The sequence below is a fragment of the Candoia aspera genome, chromosome 5 (assembly GCF_035149785.1).
Source record: "Candoia aspera isolate rCanAsp1 chromosome 5, rCanAsp1.hap2, whole genome shotgun sequence".
In the NCBI taxonomy this organism is placed as follows: domain Eukaryota; kingdom Metazoa; phylum Chordata; class Lepidosauria; order Squamata; family Boidae; genus Candoia; species Candoia aspera.
Genome location: NC_086157.1, coordinates 59,936,319 through 59,953,299, shown reverse-complemented (window position 1 = coordinate 59,953,299; position 16,981 = coordinate 59,936,319). Strand labels below are relative to the sequence as shown.

General features: G+C 46.4%; 1 protein-coding gene across 1 annotated transcript; it reads left to right on the top strand.

The window, feature by feature from the left end:
- The first annotated feature begins 11,701 nt into the window (after positions 1-11,701).
- Positions 11,702-14,438, top strand: LOC134498330 (beta-1,3-galactosyltransferase 5-like). The gene is made up of 2 exons (XM_063304407.1): positions 11,702-11,891; positions 12,269-14,438. The coding sequence occupies exon 2, from the start codon at positions 12,269-12,271 to the stop codon at positions 13,223-13,225; it is 957 nt and encodes a 318-aa protein (XP_063160477.1). The 5' UTR covers positions 11,702-11,891; the 3' UTR covers positions 13,226-14,438.
- Positions 14,439-16,981: the final 2,543 nt, after the last annotated feature.

Sequence of the window (16,981 nt, the reverse complement as noted above, 5' to 3'; positions counted from 1 at the left end):
TTTTTGGTTTAGGGCGGCTTGGAAATCCAGTAGCACGAGCCCCCTTAGCGACTCGGGTTTGCCTCAGTTCCTTGCTATGGGCATACATTTGTAGAGTGTTTTCTGCGCTGCCCGCCAACTGAATCCATCCGTATAACGTTTTAGGATCGTCCCTTCCCAAAGCCCAATGGAGGATTTCTGGCTCCAGCCCTGGCTTGAACATTTCCACTAAAGTCGACTGGGACCAATCCTCCACTTTTCCCAACAGGGCTTTAAATTCAAGAGCGTAGTCGGCGACAGAGAGGGTTCCCTGATAAAGTTTTCTCAGGGCGCTTTTCGCTCTCTCTTGAGCCAATGGGTCTTCAAAGTGTTGTTTAAGCGACCACAGAAACTCATCAAAGTCCTCTAACTCCGTTGCCTCTGCTTGGCATAGTTGTACGTACCAATCAGCTGCCCTCCCCTTCAGCTTGTTGGCAATAAAATTGATTTTGCCCTGTTCCGAACGAAAACTTTGACCCCAATCTTCCATATAATGTTTAGCATTTGTGATGAAGAAGGAGAGCGTGGTAGGGTCCCCATCAAACTTCACCCCAAAGGGTGGGAAGGTCCTTACCGACTCCACCGGCTGTGGTGGCTCTGCAAACAACAACGTGCGTCGAGCCGCCAGTGGTGGCCGATCTCTGGATGCCCTCGACTCCCTTCCTCCCGATTGTCGGGGAGCCCGAGTCTTACTTCTTCCCCTGAGTGGTAGGGACCTCGGTCTTGGGAGAACCAGCTGAGAGGGGTCCTCTTCCCAATCTTCCTGTAGGGACCCTGGATCCCTAGTGACATCTTTTAAGAGAGTTACTATCATAGCCATTTTGTCCTCTATTGCTTTCATGCGGGCAGGGGTGACAGGCTCTTCTAGGGGTCTATTAGTCACCACCACCCTCGGCGATAAGGGAATTTCGGGTTCCCAGGATGGCTGTGGAGATCCCCTCCCCGCTGCTGCTTCCACTTCGGGTTGGGGTTCACCCCCTGTGGCGCCCTGCACTGCCAACAATAGATCATCCAATTGGACATCCCGCCTCTCCCGACGTGCTGCCCTTTGCGCTCTTGAAGTTGGAGCTATCAGAGTCTTCGTCGAGTCCGGCTCTTCTTCGCTCCCTTCACTCTCACGAAGCGGAGGTTCGATCATCGCTAGCGCTCCTCTTTACCCAAACGTTGGATGGGGCTAGCGGAAATGATATAAACGATTCTCAGCTTTATGTAATGGTTGCCTAATCCCAAATACTCAGTCTCACAAGCTCGGGCTTAAAGATAACTGATTTATTAAAGGAATAGTACGCAAATACAGAGAAAGCTGAGAATGAGCAAAAGCGCGCCAAATACAAACTTAAAAGCCTTGCCTTCAATCCAGTCCCGCCCCAAGCACCCATCAGCACGCACCCCCTCCCAGGTGCTAGGAACCGTTACACGCGCCTGGGAAAGTAACCTTGAAGAGGAGTGCAAACCCAAACATACATTCCAATGTTGCAAAACAAGGAAGAGAGTATGAATGGAAAATACCAGCAAAGAGCAAGCTGAGTATACACGGAGAAATGGTTTGACATGTGAAACGTTACGGTGTTATCAGGACATTGAAACGGGGAACATGACAAGCTGGTTGCCATAACCATGGTTTTTTTGAGGTTTAGCTGCAAGCCAGCTTTTGCACTTTCTTCTTTCACCTTCATCATAAGGCTCCTCGGTTCCTCTTCGCTTTCAGCCATCAAAGTGGTATCATCTGCATATCTGAGATTGCTAATGTTTCTTCCAGTGATTTTAACTCCAGCCTTGGATTCCTCAAGCCCAGCATGTCGCATGATGTGTTCTGCGTACAAGTTGAATAGGTAGGGTGAGAGTATACAGCCCTGCCGTACTCCTTTCCCAATCTTACACCAGTCCGTTGTTCCGTGGTCTGTTCTTACCGTTGCTACTTGGTCGTTATACAGATTCCTCAGGAGGCAGACAAGATGACTTGGTATCCCCATACCACTAAGAACTTGCCACAATTTGTTATGGTCCACACAGTCAAAGGCTTTAGAATAGTCAAGAAAACAGAAATAGATGTTTTTCTGAAACTCCCTGGCTTTTTCCAGTATCCAGCGGATATTGGCAATTTGGTCTCTAGTTCCTCTGCCTTTTCTAAACCCAGCTTGTACATCTGGCAATTCTCGCTCCATGAATTGCTGAAGTCTACCTTGCAGGATCTTGAGCATTACCTTACTGGCATGTGAAATGAGTGCCACTGTTCGATAGTTTGAACATTCTTTAGTGTTTCCCTTTTTTGGTATGGGGATATAAGTTGATTTTTTCCAGTCTGATGGCCATTCTTGTGTTTTCCAAATTTGCTGGCATATAGCATGCATTACCTTGACAGCATCATCTTGCAAGATTTTGAACAGTTCAGCTGGGATGCCGTCGTCTCCTGCTGCCTTGTTATTAGCAATGCTTCTTAAGGCCCATTCAACCTCACTCTTCAGGATGTCTGGCTCTAGCTCACCGACCACACTGTCAAAGCTATCCCCGATATTGTTATCCTTCCTATACAGGTCTTCTGTATATTCTTGCCACCTTTTCTTGATCTCTTCTTCTTCTGTTAGGTCCTTGCCATCTTTGTTTTTGATCATGCCCATTTTTCCCTGGAATTTACCTCCGATGTTTCTAATTTTCTGGAAGAGGTCTCTTGTCCTTCCTATTCTATTGTCTTCTTCCACTTCCGCGCATTGCTTGTTTAAAAATAATTCCTTATCTCTTCTGGCTTACCTTTGGAATTTTGCATTTAATTGGGCATATCTCCCCCTATCACTCTTGCTTTCCTTCTTTCTTGGGCTACTTCTAGTGTCTCAGCAGACAGCCATTTTGCCTTCTTGGTTTTCTCTTTCTTTGGGATGTATTTTGTTGCTGCCTCCTGAACAATGTTGCGAACTTCTGTCCATAGTTCTTCTGGGACCCTGTCTACTAAGTCCAGTCCTTTAAACCCTTATGCTTCTGAGACAAAAGAAAAGTTTGTGCTTTTGACGTAGCTTCATTAGTCTAGTAGAGCTTTGTAGCCTAGCAAGAATGGGTATTATCTAGCAAAAGAATTTAAGGAATGTAAGCCTGAATTCACCTGCTGTGCATAAATTATTAGTTTATATATAAAATGTCTATCCTTCTTTACCATGAAAAACAATCCCAAAGCAGGGATTAAAATATTTAAATACCATTAAATTTGCACTGTATATGCACTATAGAATACTATTTTCCTCTTAATGCAAACATGCATTGCCGTTTGTTTTCAGCTGCACACTGAACTGCACTGTTAATCCTGTATGCATCATCTAAACTTTGAGACTTCATTATGGCTAGCTAGTTCCCATTAAAGATCTTAATGCTATTGTAGGAAGAAAAACAGTTTATCAAGAGGAAAATAAAAAATGTGTCTTAAGTAGTAATTTCTGTGAGAAAAAAAAGAGCTGATACTCCAGACAAGCAGATTACAGTAGAACATATTTTTAAAAAACCACAAGATTTATAACCTGTCACAGAGGATAATCCTTTGGAGTTTACATATTCAGTTACACTTGCAAAATTCATACCAAGCCAATGTGTTACCAACCGCAGTACCAGTGTGAAATTTGCATGCTGAAGCTACCAACGGGGAAGGTTGGACCATGTAGGTGCCAGACCTACTGCCAATTTTAAGTCCATCTTTTATTGTGATGCTGGCAACTGCCATAGCCTGAGGCAAGATGCAGGGAAATATGCAACTGAAAAGGACACAACACAAGCCCACCTGAACCAATTCTGCACGGAAGAGTGTTAAGGGCATGGGGGCTCCTTCTGCATGCAGTATTGAAAAAGACAAGATAGAAATAGAATCTGTAAGGTATGGTCCACCAGAGTTTCATTTATGAAAAGGGAGCTGTACAGTTAACAACAAATAGCCAATACATTTATATCCTCATTTGTTTATTAAAAACTAGATTTTTTCTTTCTCTTTTGGGACTGGCAGATGGATTTTGGAAAATGCACAAAAAGATGATAGACAGACAGACAGACAGACAGACAGGGATTTCCTGCTCAGGAACGGTTTTGACAGCTGTTCTGGCCATTTGTGAAAACCTGCCTCCTGTCTTTGGGAGATTAATTGGTGATAGTTTTCTCACCCGTATATGGTACAGAAGAATTGTCATGAGTGCGGTTGAGCTGAAGACATCAGCACAACGGCACACATGACAATAACGAGGAAACAGAGGAAGGAGCTCAAGATAAGCTTAGCACGCACAACAACAGCCACAGACCCTAGCCGGAGGATGCAGCCATCAGAACACAAAAGAGAAAGAAGGAAAGACAAAGGCTAGGCGGATCGCGAGGCACACCCAAGCTGTTAGCGCAAGCGCAACGGAGATCGCTCAGCTGACAGCAATCACCGGCTGAATGAGGAAACCGATGATGGGCGATCCCGGGGCACCAGCTGGGGCCTCGCAACCCTTCACCTACCGGCAAGACAGCATGCGGGACAAAGGGGGGATGACGTAACCCGGGGTGAGGGGGCGCTGACCGGCGCGGGGTATTTAAACCCCGCACCGGCGCGCTCCCCTCACTCTCAGCTTTTTTCCCGCAACTGACACTACGTACGAAATAAACTGGAACCTGCTCTCCTTGGAATCAGCGTCTGTGTTTTACTCTGCGGTAGGCAGTGCATGACATAAAGCTGAGAGTCACAAACTCAGCCTCGCCGAGCCCCACCGGACAACGAGCCGCGGGAGGAATAGACGGCGAGAAGACCACGAGCGATGAGGCCGACGCATCGTGGCCAAAGCGGGCGAACTGCACAGCAAGAAGCGGAGGAGAACCGATCGAGGCCAGAGGCACCGCGGACCCCAGGAGCCACGGACACCCGCCCGGCCCACCCCGAGCCTCAGCTCCAACCCCAGAGGGAGATGGCGGCGGAGGCGACCCGGCCACAGGAGGGAGCAACATACCTCCCGAGACCAGCGGAGACCCCCCCACCCCACGTCGCACCCCAGCCACGGGCGTGGAGCGTCAGCCCAACTGCGGCAAGCATGGTGGAGGACGGAGAGGCAACCCAGCCGACGCACTCCCAAACGGAGGAAGTGGACCAGCGGACGGGACTGCCTGAACCCCACCAGCGGCTCAACCCGGCGGACACACCGATAGACCCGACCCCAGCTGCGCCGCGGATTTCGGACGGGGAAACTCAAGCCAGACTCGCAGCCATGGAGGCCCAGCTACAGGACCTCAGGACCATGCTGCAATCGCTGATGTCCCCGGTGCCGCCCAACGACGTTCCTGTGCAGGACCACACCCCGAGCGGGTCGTCGCACCCCCATGGGCCAAATACTAATCAACAAGCGGCCCAAGCGGACGAAGCCAGGAGTTGGGAAGCGAGAGGAGGGGACTCACAAAACGCCCGGGCCCCAAAGGACTTCCCCATTTTCTTCGACGGGCACCCCGCGAAACTGTCGTTCTTCATTACGAACGCCAGGGAGTTCATGGGGCGGCACGGACACTCCTTTAACTCTGAAGCGGACAAGATCGCAGCCGTGGCGATCAAACTACAAGACCGGGCGGCGGACTGGTACGTCCAAATGTACGAGTCCAACTCCCCCGCCCTCTCTGACTTCCATGCTTTCATTACCGAGATGAAGCGCTACTTTGAGGACCCACTAGCCAAAGAGAGGGCTAAAAGCGCACTCCAAAGCCTCAAACAGGGCGCACACACTGTCCTGGACTATGCCCTCGAATTTAAAGCCCTAGCAGGGAAGATCAACGACTGGTCCGAGACCACCCTGCTAGAAATGTTTAAGAGGGGGCTCAACCGCGAAGTCCTTCAATGGGCTCTCTACCGGGACGATCCGGAGACTCTGCACGGCTGGATCCACCTCGCGGGGAAAGCAGAACATGCGCACCGCACCTTCCTAATGGCAACGACGGAAGACAAAACCAACACCTACCCAAAGGTACCCGCGCCACACGTGGGGACGGCCGGTCCCACATATCCAAGGAAGAAATTCACTCGCGGGCCCTGCGGGAGGTGTGGGAAAATGGGGCACAAAACGGCAGATTGCTTCGCCAACCGAACCCCAGCGAGCGCTCCTAAACCCGCACTGAAACCTAACCTCAAACCAACTAACCCGCCGCCACCCCCCCACCGCCGAATGACCGGAGCCACAGCGACACCGGACGAAGGCTGGGACGCTTACTGGGGGGGAGAGGACGCCGTAGACCCAGACCAGCTGGCGGGAAACGCTCCCCGCCTGCCTTAAAACGCGCCGCGAGGCAGGTGGTGGGACAGAGGCGTGGATCACTTCGACAGAGTGGTGAAAGCTCCGTAATAATGGCGGCAATCAAGCTCTCTGGGGGCAACGGAGTCACCATGGCCGCGGCACTAGTGGACTCGGGGTGCTCGAAAAACCTGATCCACCCCAACATAGTCGCAAAACTCGCCCTACGCTGCCTCCCCCTCCCCACGCCGCTGGCATTTCACCAGCTGGACGGCTCAACAGCGGGAGGGACACCAGCCACGATGCAGACCGAGCCGGTTACCCTACAAATGGGTACTCACACCGAACGAACATCGTTCGTAGTAACCCACATAGGATGGCCCATCGTAGTCTTGGGGATACCATGGCTCACAACAAACAACCCGCGCATCGACTGGGCAACCTGCACCTTCCGATTCGACGACGGCGAGTACCGGGCGCCAGTTCCGGTGGGCAGGACCAACCCCACGGTGGGATGAGCAGAGGGACCCAGGACAACACAACTACCCCAGAAGACCTACCGGAGCAATACGCTGACTTCTCAGAGGTCTTCGGAGAGGCGGAAGCTGATCAACTACCCCCCCACCACAAGACGGACTGCAGGATTGACCTGCTGCCCAATGTCCCCTTACCCAGGCCGAAGATTTACTCGATGACCCCGAAGGAGATGGCAACCCTCCGGGAGTTCATCGACAAAAACCTAGAGAGGGGATTCATAGAGCCGGCATGCTCACCGGTCGGAGCGCCCGTCTTATTTCGAGAGAAAAAGGACGGCACCCTACGGCTCTGCACCGACTACCGGGGCCTCAATGCAGCTTCCCTATCCAATAAATACCCCTTACCCCTCGTGAAAGACATGCTCGCCCACCTGTCCACGGGCAGAGTATTCTCCAAGCTGGACCTTCGCGAGGCATACTACCGAATCCGAATCAGGGAGGGGGACAAATGGAAAACGGCGTTCAACTGCCCCGTAGGCACCTTTCAGTACAAAGTGCTGCCATTCGGACTAGCAGGGGCCCCGGGGGTATTCATGCAGCTCATCAATGAGGTTCTGCATGAGCACCTGTTCAAAGGGGTCCTGGTCTACATAGACAACGTCCTTATCTACTCCAAAACGCACGAGGAACACGTGACCCTAGTCAGACAAGTCCTCGACAAGCTAAAACGGGCGAAACTCTATGCCAAACCCTCAAAGTGCGAATTCCATAAAGCACGCCTAGACTACCTGGGGTACCGAATCTCTGGGGAAGGCATAGAGATGGACCCCGCAAAAGTCGAGGCGGTGGTGAACTGGGAACGCCCCTGTAACAGGCGCCAACTCCAGAGCTTCCTCGGGTTCGCGAATTTTTACAGGTCATTCGCACCGGGGTTCGCGGAGATAGCCCTCCCCCTAACAGACCTCCTCAAGACTAAAGGGGTGGGGGACACACGATGCGCCAAGAACCCGGGCACAGTACTCAATTGGACTCCCGCGTGCCAAACCGCATTCAACAGGCTGAAAGCGCTGTTCACCACAGAGCCAATCCTCGCGCACCCGGACCCAGAACGGCCATTCGTGGTCCAAGCCGACGCCTCAGACTTCTCCCTGGGGGCCATCCTACTCCAAAAAGACCCCACAGGAGTCCTGAAACCATGCGCCTACCTGTCGAGGAAATTCTCTGAGACAGAAAGGCGCTGGCACGTCTGGGAGAAGGAAGCCTTCGCAGTGAAATTGGCGTTGGAAACATGGAGGCACCTACTGGAAGGAGCCACCCAACCATTCGAGGTCTGGACAGACCACCGGAACCTCGAGGCCCTCCGAACGCCCAGACGCCTCAGCCCAAAACAGGTCAGATGGGCCCAATTCTTCAGCCGCTTCAACTTTCAGCTGAAGTTCATGCCGGGCAAAAAGAACTTCCTAGCTGACGCCCTCTCCCAACTGCCCCAAGACGAGGAGCCCGCCCCAGACATGATCGGGACGGTCCTATCCGCTTCCCAGCTGGGGATGGCGGTGACCACCCAGAGCGGCGCTTGGAGGCAGCCCAACCCCACGGCACAACCAACGGTGGGGCAACCAGTAACCAGACGGCGCCAACCGCAACTGCCAGGGGGGATATGCGCAGACCTCACTGCCGCCCTCAAAACCGACCCTTGGCTCCTAGCAAACCCCGACAAGGTGACGATGGCACAGGACCTGGCATGGGGGGAAGGCAGAATATATGTCCCAGACTTGCAACGCCAGGCGATCTTGCGCAGATCCCACGACGCCAAGCAAGCGGGACACTTCGGGTTCCTGAAGACCCTGCACCTCACACGACACCAATTCTGGTGGCCCGCGCTGAGACGGGACGTGAAAGCCTATGTAGCGTCCTGCCCGACATGCGCCAGGGCCAAACGGGCACCAGGTAAGCCCCCGGGACTTTTACAAAAGGTGGCGGAGCCCTCCCGCCCATGGGAGGAAATCTCCATGGATTTCATAGTAGATCTCCCACCCAGCCAGAAGAAAACGGCCATTTGGGTGGTGAAAGACTACTTTTCGAAACAAGCCCACTTCATCCCCTGCTCATCGGTCCCGTCCGCCCAACAACTAGCCAAACTCTTCCTGATACACGTGTACAGGTTACACAGATGTCCTGCACGCATGGTGACCGACAGGGGCACACAATTCACTTCGAAAGTCTGGCGGGCCTTCCTAAAGCTGACGGGGACCCAACAAGCCCTATCCACTGCCTGGCACCCCCAGACGGACGGAGCCACAGAGGTCCTCAATGCCACCCTAGAACAATTCATACGCTCATACACAAACTACCACCAAGACGACTGGGTCGAACTGCTCCCGTTTGCGGAAGTCGCATATAATAACGCCGTCCACACGAGCACGGGGAAAACCCCGTTCGAGGTAGTCTCGGGGCGCGACTTCGTCCCCATACCGGAGCTACTGCAACCCCCGGGACCCCAAGTGGATGCTAGTGACTGGGGGCGGAAGATTGCGGAATCGTGGCCCATAATCACGGCAGCGCTGAAGGAAGCACAGGCGGCCTACAAAGAGCAGGCCGACAAGCACCGGCGCCAGCAACCGACGTTCCAGGCAGGGGATATGGTCTACCTATCCACCAAATTCCTGAAGTCACCTCAACCCTCGAAAAAACTGGGGCCTAAGTATATCGGGCCGCTTCGAGTAACCCAGATAGTGAACCCGGTGGCAATACGCCTGGACCTGCCGCACAATCTACGGAGACTCCACCCGGTATTTCACACCAGCCTCCTGAAACCTGCAACCACCTCTCGATGGCACCCGAGCACGCCACTGCCCTCCCCAGTGTTGATCGACGGCCAACAACATTTCGAAGTAAGAGACATACTCGACTCTCGCCGTCAACGGGGAATATTACACTATTTAGTAAGGTGGAAACACTTCCCCCACCCGGAATGGGTGGCGGCGCAACACGTCAAGGTGCCAGATCTGACCCGGGCATTCCACCGGACGTACCCCGACAAGCCAAAGGGGTGACAAGCCGAACCGGCCCCTGAACACCCTTTTCCCCACGGGTCCCCCCCACCAGCCGCGCCCCCAAGGGAAAGGGCCCCCCAAGCCCGCGACTTGGGTAGACCTCCCCCCCCGGGACTTACCCTCCCCCCGCCCCGGGCCCACGAGGGAGTGACATTGGTCACCTGTGCATGCCTGGGGGCAACGTCCAGGATGCACACATAACAATGACGACGCACTTGAAAAGAAAGATAAGGGCCCTACCTGGAGCTGAAAAGCACCCGACCAGCCACGCCTCTTTCCTCGCCGAACTGAGCCAAACAAGCAGGGTGTGGCCGGAGCATGCGCACGCCCAGGGTGTGGTCGGGGCATGCGCACTGGGAACACACCCTAGATGGACACGAGGTAGAAGGCGGAACAAAGGGAGGGGCGAAAACACTCCGGCGGGAAATTTAAAAAAAAAACAAAAACCATTTTGACAGCTCTCCTGGTAAAAAACCGGAAGGCCGGAGGGGGGCACTATTTGGACAGGGGGCAGTATGTCACGAGTGCCGTTGAGCTGAAGACATCAGGACAACGGCACACATGACAATAACGAGGAAACAGAGGAAGGGGCTCAAGATAAGCTTAGCACGCACAACAACAGCCACAGACCCTAGCTGGAGGATGCAGCCATCAGAACACAAAAGAGAAAGAAGGAAAGACAAAGGCTAGGCGGATCGCGAGGCACACCCAAGCTGTTAGCGCAAGCGCAACGGAGATCGCTCAGCTGACAGCAATCACCGGCTGAATGAGGAAACCGATGATGGGCGATCCCGGGGCACCAGCTGGGGCCTCGCAACCCTTCACCTACCGGCAAGACAGCATGTGGGACAAAGGGGGGATGACGTAACCCGGGGTGAGGGGGCGCTGACCGGCGCGGGGTATTTAAACCCCGCACCGGCGCGCTCCCCTCACTCTCAGCTTTTTTCGCAACTGACACTACGTACGAAATAAACCGGAACCTGCTCTCCTTGGAATCAGCGTCTGTGTTTTACTCTGCGGTAGGCAGTGCATGACAAGAATCGACGGATTGCTATAATGAAGTTGCCTGTGTTAAATCTGTGAGGACTATACCAGTGTTCGTCCTTGTTGCTAAGGCAGAATAGGGCTAAGCAATGAGATTGGCCTAAAGTATGCCTACAAGGAGTCAAGGAGAACATATTATTGTAAAATAACCCTAAGAGTATAGGAAGCATGAAGCAAAAGAAGACTTAAACCCATCCTAGAATATATTACTGAATCATTTGATGGTAAATGTTTTAAATATATTACAGCTCTTAGAGTTATGCTGCAAAACTCCTGATGACCACTGGGTGGCAGCAAAGAGAGATCGAAAAATGAAACGTTTTCCTGCCACCTTGTGATCACCTGGATTTTAGAGACTCAGAGCTGGGGGCCCTTGAGTGCACAAATATAATTTTAGACTTATACTAAATTGTTGCTCATTTGCATCATATAATATAGAAGGATTCCAAAGCTGTGGAAAGCAAAACTGAAGAAAGCTGCAGTCTTCCAATAAAATTGCTGCTTCCTTGTTCCTACCAGGGATTCTTCTATTCTCTAGAGTACCCAATAATTCAGCAGTTGGAGCATGTTTTTAAGTAGAAATACTATAAAAGAAATGTTCTACATCTTATGGCAATCATGAAAATGCCAGACAGTGAAACTCAATCATTCTGTTTCAGTCTTTTACTTACTAACAGGAGCAGAATATTACTTAGTTATGACAACAGGTGTTATTGTTGCTTTAACTGCTTGAGAGATCTCAATACAAATAGTTTCATTGCTGCATTTTAGCTTTGGCAATACTGTCAATCATTACAAACCAAGAGACACACATTGGTTGCAGGTCTAGGCCTTACCTTACAATGAGATAAAAAGTGACTGTAGCAGTCACACAGGACACAACCAGGAACCAGAAGCTGACATATTTTGGTAGGAACCTCCTGTTAAGCTACGGAGAGAAAATGGGAGTTGTTGAGAATGATTGATTCTGTGTCTGCTGGAGCAGCTGTTTCTATGGAAAGGATTTCAAACATGGTGTTCTTTTTCCTGTAGAGACATTTCTAAACAATGATCTTCAACTAAACAATGATCTTCAACTAAAAAAGGTAAGATAATTCTTTGTAGTGATACAGCCTCAAAATGTATTTCCTGGAAAAAAGATATACGATTACCAATTACACATTCAGCCCATAGAAATTAAAACATCAACATTTTTTTAAAAAAAATCTAGTTCTATTAGATTGATTTTTTTTTTGCAAGTCATCTGCACACCACAACTTTATGCATGTTTGCTGAAAGAAAATCTCTGTATGTTCAGTGGGGTTGACTCTAATGAACAATATTATTTAGCGTAATTGTACTAGGATTATTCTGTTGTCCCATAGAACAGCTCTGTAAGCCAGCTAGTCATCCTTCTTTTATGTCAGTACAGGGAACTAATCTTTTCCATTTAGCCTTTATTTTTCTTTTCTTTTTTTCCTAGATGGCTTCCAAGAGACTCAGAAATCTGGGTTTTTTGACAATAGCACTGGCCTTTGCTGGGTTGTGTTTTTTGATCAAGTGGACTTCAGCTGGAATATGCATGTTCCATCATACCAAAACTGAAAACATATTTTTAAAACAAGAGAGTGGAAATTTTTTGTTGCTACCTCATTCGGATTGTAGTCGGAACACTCCATTTCTGGTAATTCTTGTAACTTCTCCTCCTACACAATTAAAAATTCGGGTAATAATCCGCGAGACCTGGGGCAAAAAACAAGTAATAGCAAACAAACTGATTGTAACCTATTTTCTTTTGGGAACTACCTTGAATCCTGAAGCCCAGGTTGCTGTGATTAATGAGAGTCTGAAGTATGGAGACATTATCCAGAAGAATTTTATAGACACCTATTCTAATTTAACTTTAAAGACTATGATGGGCATTGAATGGATTCACATGTTCTGCCCACAGTCTAGCTTTGTAATGAAAACAGACTCAGATGTGTTTGTTAATCCTTACTACCTGACTGAACTCCTTCTAAAAAGAATCCAGAATACCAGATTCTTCACTGGCTTTTTAAAACTAAATGAGTATCCAATACGGGATAAGTCCAGTAAATGGTATGTGAGTGAAAATGAATATCCAAGGAATACATACCCTCCTTTTTGTTCAGGGATTGGCTATGTTTTCTCAACTGATGTTGCTAGTCTGGTGTATAGAATTTCTGACAATATCCCCTTTGTTAAGCTGGAGGATGTGTTCATAGGCTTGTGCCTTGCTGAACTCAATATCACACTGGTAAACCTCCATTCCAAGCAAAGCTTCTTCCCTACGGAGCTTGAATTTTCCCTTTGCCACTTTAAGAAAATTGTGGCAAGCCATTTTGTGAGACCTCATAAGCTGCTGATCTATTGGAATGCACTGGAGAGATCCATGGATGAAAAATGCCCTGGTGACTGAAACCCTACTGAATTGGAGGCAGGTGATGTTGGTGGGGAACTGTGTCAAAATAATCTTCAATTAGGCCAGCAAAAGGCAAAAACCTTAAATGCTCAAATGTTTCCTTGAATTGTGAAAAAGGTTTCACAATTCATTTAGCTCAGTGTTTTCCAGTCTCTGCAAATGTAGAATGTGTAATTCCTAGAATGCTTAGCAATGGCTATGCTGGCTGGGGAATTCTGAGAATTGAAGTCCACACACCTTACAGTTGTCAAAATTGGGAAACACTGATTTAGGTAAAGGGGTTCTGGCAATACACCACTCCTCTGCATGTTGGCTAAGAAGTAAGTCCTGTTGTATTAATGGGCTTACTTCCTAATTAAATTGCATAACATTATTACCTTAAATAATGTGTCCTTAAGGTTACAATTTGAAAATCTAATTTCATCTCATAACATTATCCTTTGTCATTTGGTTGTTGTTTTTATGAAGCACTAGAGAACAAACTTTTTGGTTTCACTGTTTTTTAAAAATTATTATTATTGTTATTGTGAGTCACCCAAAGCTGTATTTCATGAGATGGATGACCATATAAATCTTTTGAATAAATAAATGAATATGTAGAAACACAGGTAAAAGCAAAAAGAATTTTAATTTTTTTTAAAAATGTCCCAGTCACCTGTGTGAGCTGGGGGTTAAAAGTAAAATAAAAAGTGTCTCGATTTCATGAGGAACAAGGATGAAAAATTTGACCTTTAAAACATTTTGCATATGCATCAAAAGGGAACAAGGAAGTGACAGCTTATCTATTGTAAAATTGGTGATGGGGCAAGGTAATGTGCCTAAAACAGAGGGGCAAGGTAAAGAAAAACCCCTGTATGTGCCTCAAACTCATGAAAAAGGGAAATATGCCACTGGACCCTGAACTCGTGGGGTGGAGGATATGGGTGTCAGATAAAGTTATTTAGGTTAAGAATTAATCATTAATGGTGTAAAATAGCTGGCGCCAGCAAAGATATGCTTGAGTAGGATGAGACCCTGAAACAAGTAGGTGATAAGAGTTGCAGGAACATCCTGCTAACATATGAATATGGCAATTAGGTCATAAAATGTTTTGGAATAGATAGAAAAATTGTGAGCTGAGCCCCCGGAGAGGGGGAGGATAGATAGGGTATAAAAGTTTTGTGTTAACTTCGTTCAGGGTTCCTTCTTGCACGGAGGAACCCGCCTTTGCAAACGCGTAAATAAATCCTTTTCTCTGAATCATCGAACCTTGTGGATTGGAATTCTTTTGGGAGGTTTTTCCTGCTGACACCTGGGACAATTGAAGCAGTGCATTTAGAATTCAGATGCTAAAGTTCTTTAATCATTGCACATAATTAAATGATTTTGTTGATTCCAATGAGATACTAAATAAATTACATCGTTAACTGGCAAACATTCAATTTCTTTTCAATTTTCATCCAATGAAGTACTGTAATGTCTATTTTGTTAAAACAAAACAAAACACATGGATGAAAATTAAATTCTTGTAATTTCCACCAAACTTACTTCCAAGCTGGCCCTTGGAGAGAATTAGATGTGCATATATCTGCAAAGAAATCCGATGTACAAAATATTTCTTTGTTTAAATTGGCAAGTCTGTTTACTGAAACAAAGAAGGAAGTTTATGTGGAACAGGAAAATCTCTGTCCTTGGACATTCTCAAACATGTAAGTAGTTGCTATTAACATGTTTCAACATTGGCTTTCAAGCTGATTTGAGTTGAAATGTCCAAGGCAGTAACAAAGCTTTCCCCAGTCTGGTGCCATCCGGAGTCAATACTGATTTACAGGAACTAAAGTCCAAAGCCTCCATGCTGTCGGAAAATGTAATAAATATTTTAAGAAGCTATATATTTAATATTTTTATATATTTTTATTGAAACTTTTAAACAAGAAGATAAATACTAATACAAACTAATATAAAGTAAGGAGGGAAAAATAAAAAAACAAAAAAACAAAAATGCAAGAAAAGAAAAAAGTTGAAGAAAAATAAAAAAAAAGAAAATAGATATAAAGAAGTGGTTCTGGATATTGTTCACAGAAGTTATAGGTACAAATATATTTTAACCTCTGTCTCCAAGTTACATCATTATTACTCTTCTTTCTATAATCTATCCTATCTAATCATCAAAACCATAAGTTAGAAGTTCATTTTTTAAATTTTTATGCAAAAAGTCCATAAGAGGCTTCCAGTCATCAATAAATGCAGATGTCTTTTCTCTAATCAAAGAAGTCAATTTATCCATTTCAGCAAAATCTGTGAATTTCACCAACCATTGCTCCATAGTGGGTAGTGTTGAATCTTTCTATCTCTGTGCATATAGTAATCTCACTGCAGTAATCATATATTGAAATAATTTTCCATGTTCTTTTCTAACTGTTTATCCATTAATTCTAAAATGAAAAGTTCTGGTTTCAATTGAATATTGATCTTTAAAATCCTCTGTATCAAAGTATGTATTTGAATCCAACATTTTTCAGCTTTTTTACATGTCCACCAAGCATGATAAAATGTGCCGTCATGTTGTTCACATTTCCAACATACGTTTGAACTGCCTTTATACATTCTAGATAATTTCTCTGGCATTATGTACCAATGATACATCATTTTTATAAAAATTCTCTTTGAGATCACACAATATAAATTTAACCCTTTTAACCACATACACTATTTTCCCATTGATCCATCTGTATATTATAACCAAAATTCTTAGCCTTCAGTTCCAAATTTCAACAAAGATTTATACATTTTAGCAATTACATGTTCATCATCTGTACACATCTGTATTTCAAATTCTGTCTTTCTTTGCTCCATACCATAAGTCTTTTTATCCATTTTAAATCTTTCAGATAACTGTAAATGGGACAACTATATCCCTCTGCTATTAATTGCTCTCTTGATTTAATTTTAAATTCCCCTTGATAGTTTTCCAATAAATCACGGCACATCAACCATTTATCTTTGTCTGCCAGTTCTCTTCTAAAATATGCTTCTTGAGCTGAGATCCATAAAGGCATTTTCAGGCATAACCTGGGTTTATATCTATTCTATATTCTCAATATGGAACATCTAATAAAATGATTTTTAAAGTCCACATTAATTTTAGGTTTATTGTACCATAAATACCCATGCCATCCAAACTTCAGATTGTGATCTTTTAACTGTAAAAGTCTCTTGTTTCTCAGTAACATCCATTCCTTCATCCAGACCAAACAACAAGCAGCAAAATACAGTTTCAAATCTGGTAAACACAATCTTCTTCTTTGCTTTGTATCTTGTAACACTTTATATTTAACTGATAGTTTTTTCCCTTGCTATATAAATTTAGATATATCTTTTTGCCATTGTTTAAATGGTACATCCGTTGTCAAAAAGGTATTGTCTGAAACAAAACATCGTTCTTGGCAAAACATTCATTTTTATCAAAGAAATTCTCCCCAACAGTGAGAATTTTAATTTCTCCCATCTTAACATCCATTTAATTTCAGTCCATGTCTTAACATAATTATTTTGAAATAACATACAGCTCATATTTGTCATAGTAACACCCAAGTATTTCACTTTTTTCTCAATTTTAAAACCAGTTTTCTCCATCAATTCTATTTGATCATCTAACCTTATATTTTTGTTAACATCTTTGTTTTCTGATTATTAATCCTGAAAACTGCTAATATACCAAAGTCCTTTGATTTTCCCATTAATACTTCTATTCCCTCTAGTGGATCTTCTAAA

Bases quoted from the DNA above. Each gene is read 5' to 3' on its own strand.
- LOC134498330 (XM_063304407.1), top strand. From the start codon at position 12,269: ATGGCTTCCAAGAGACTCAGAAATCTGGGTTTTTTGACAATAGCACTG.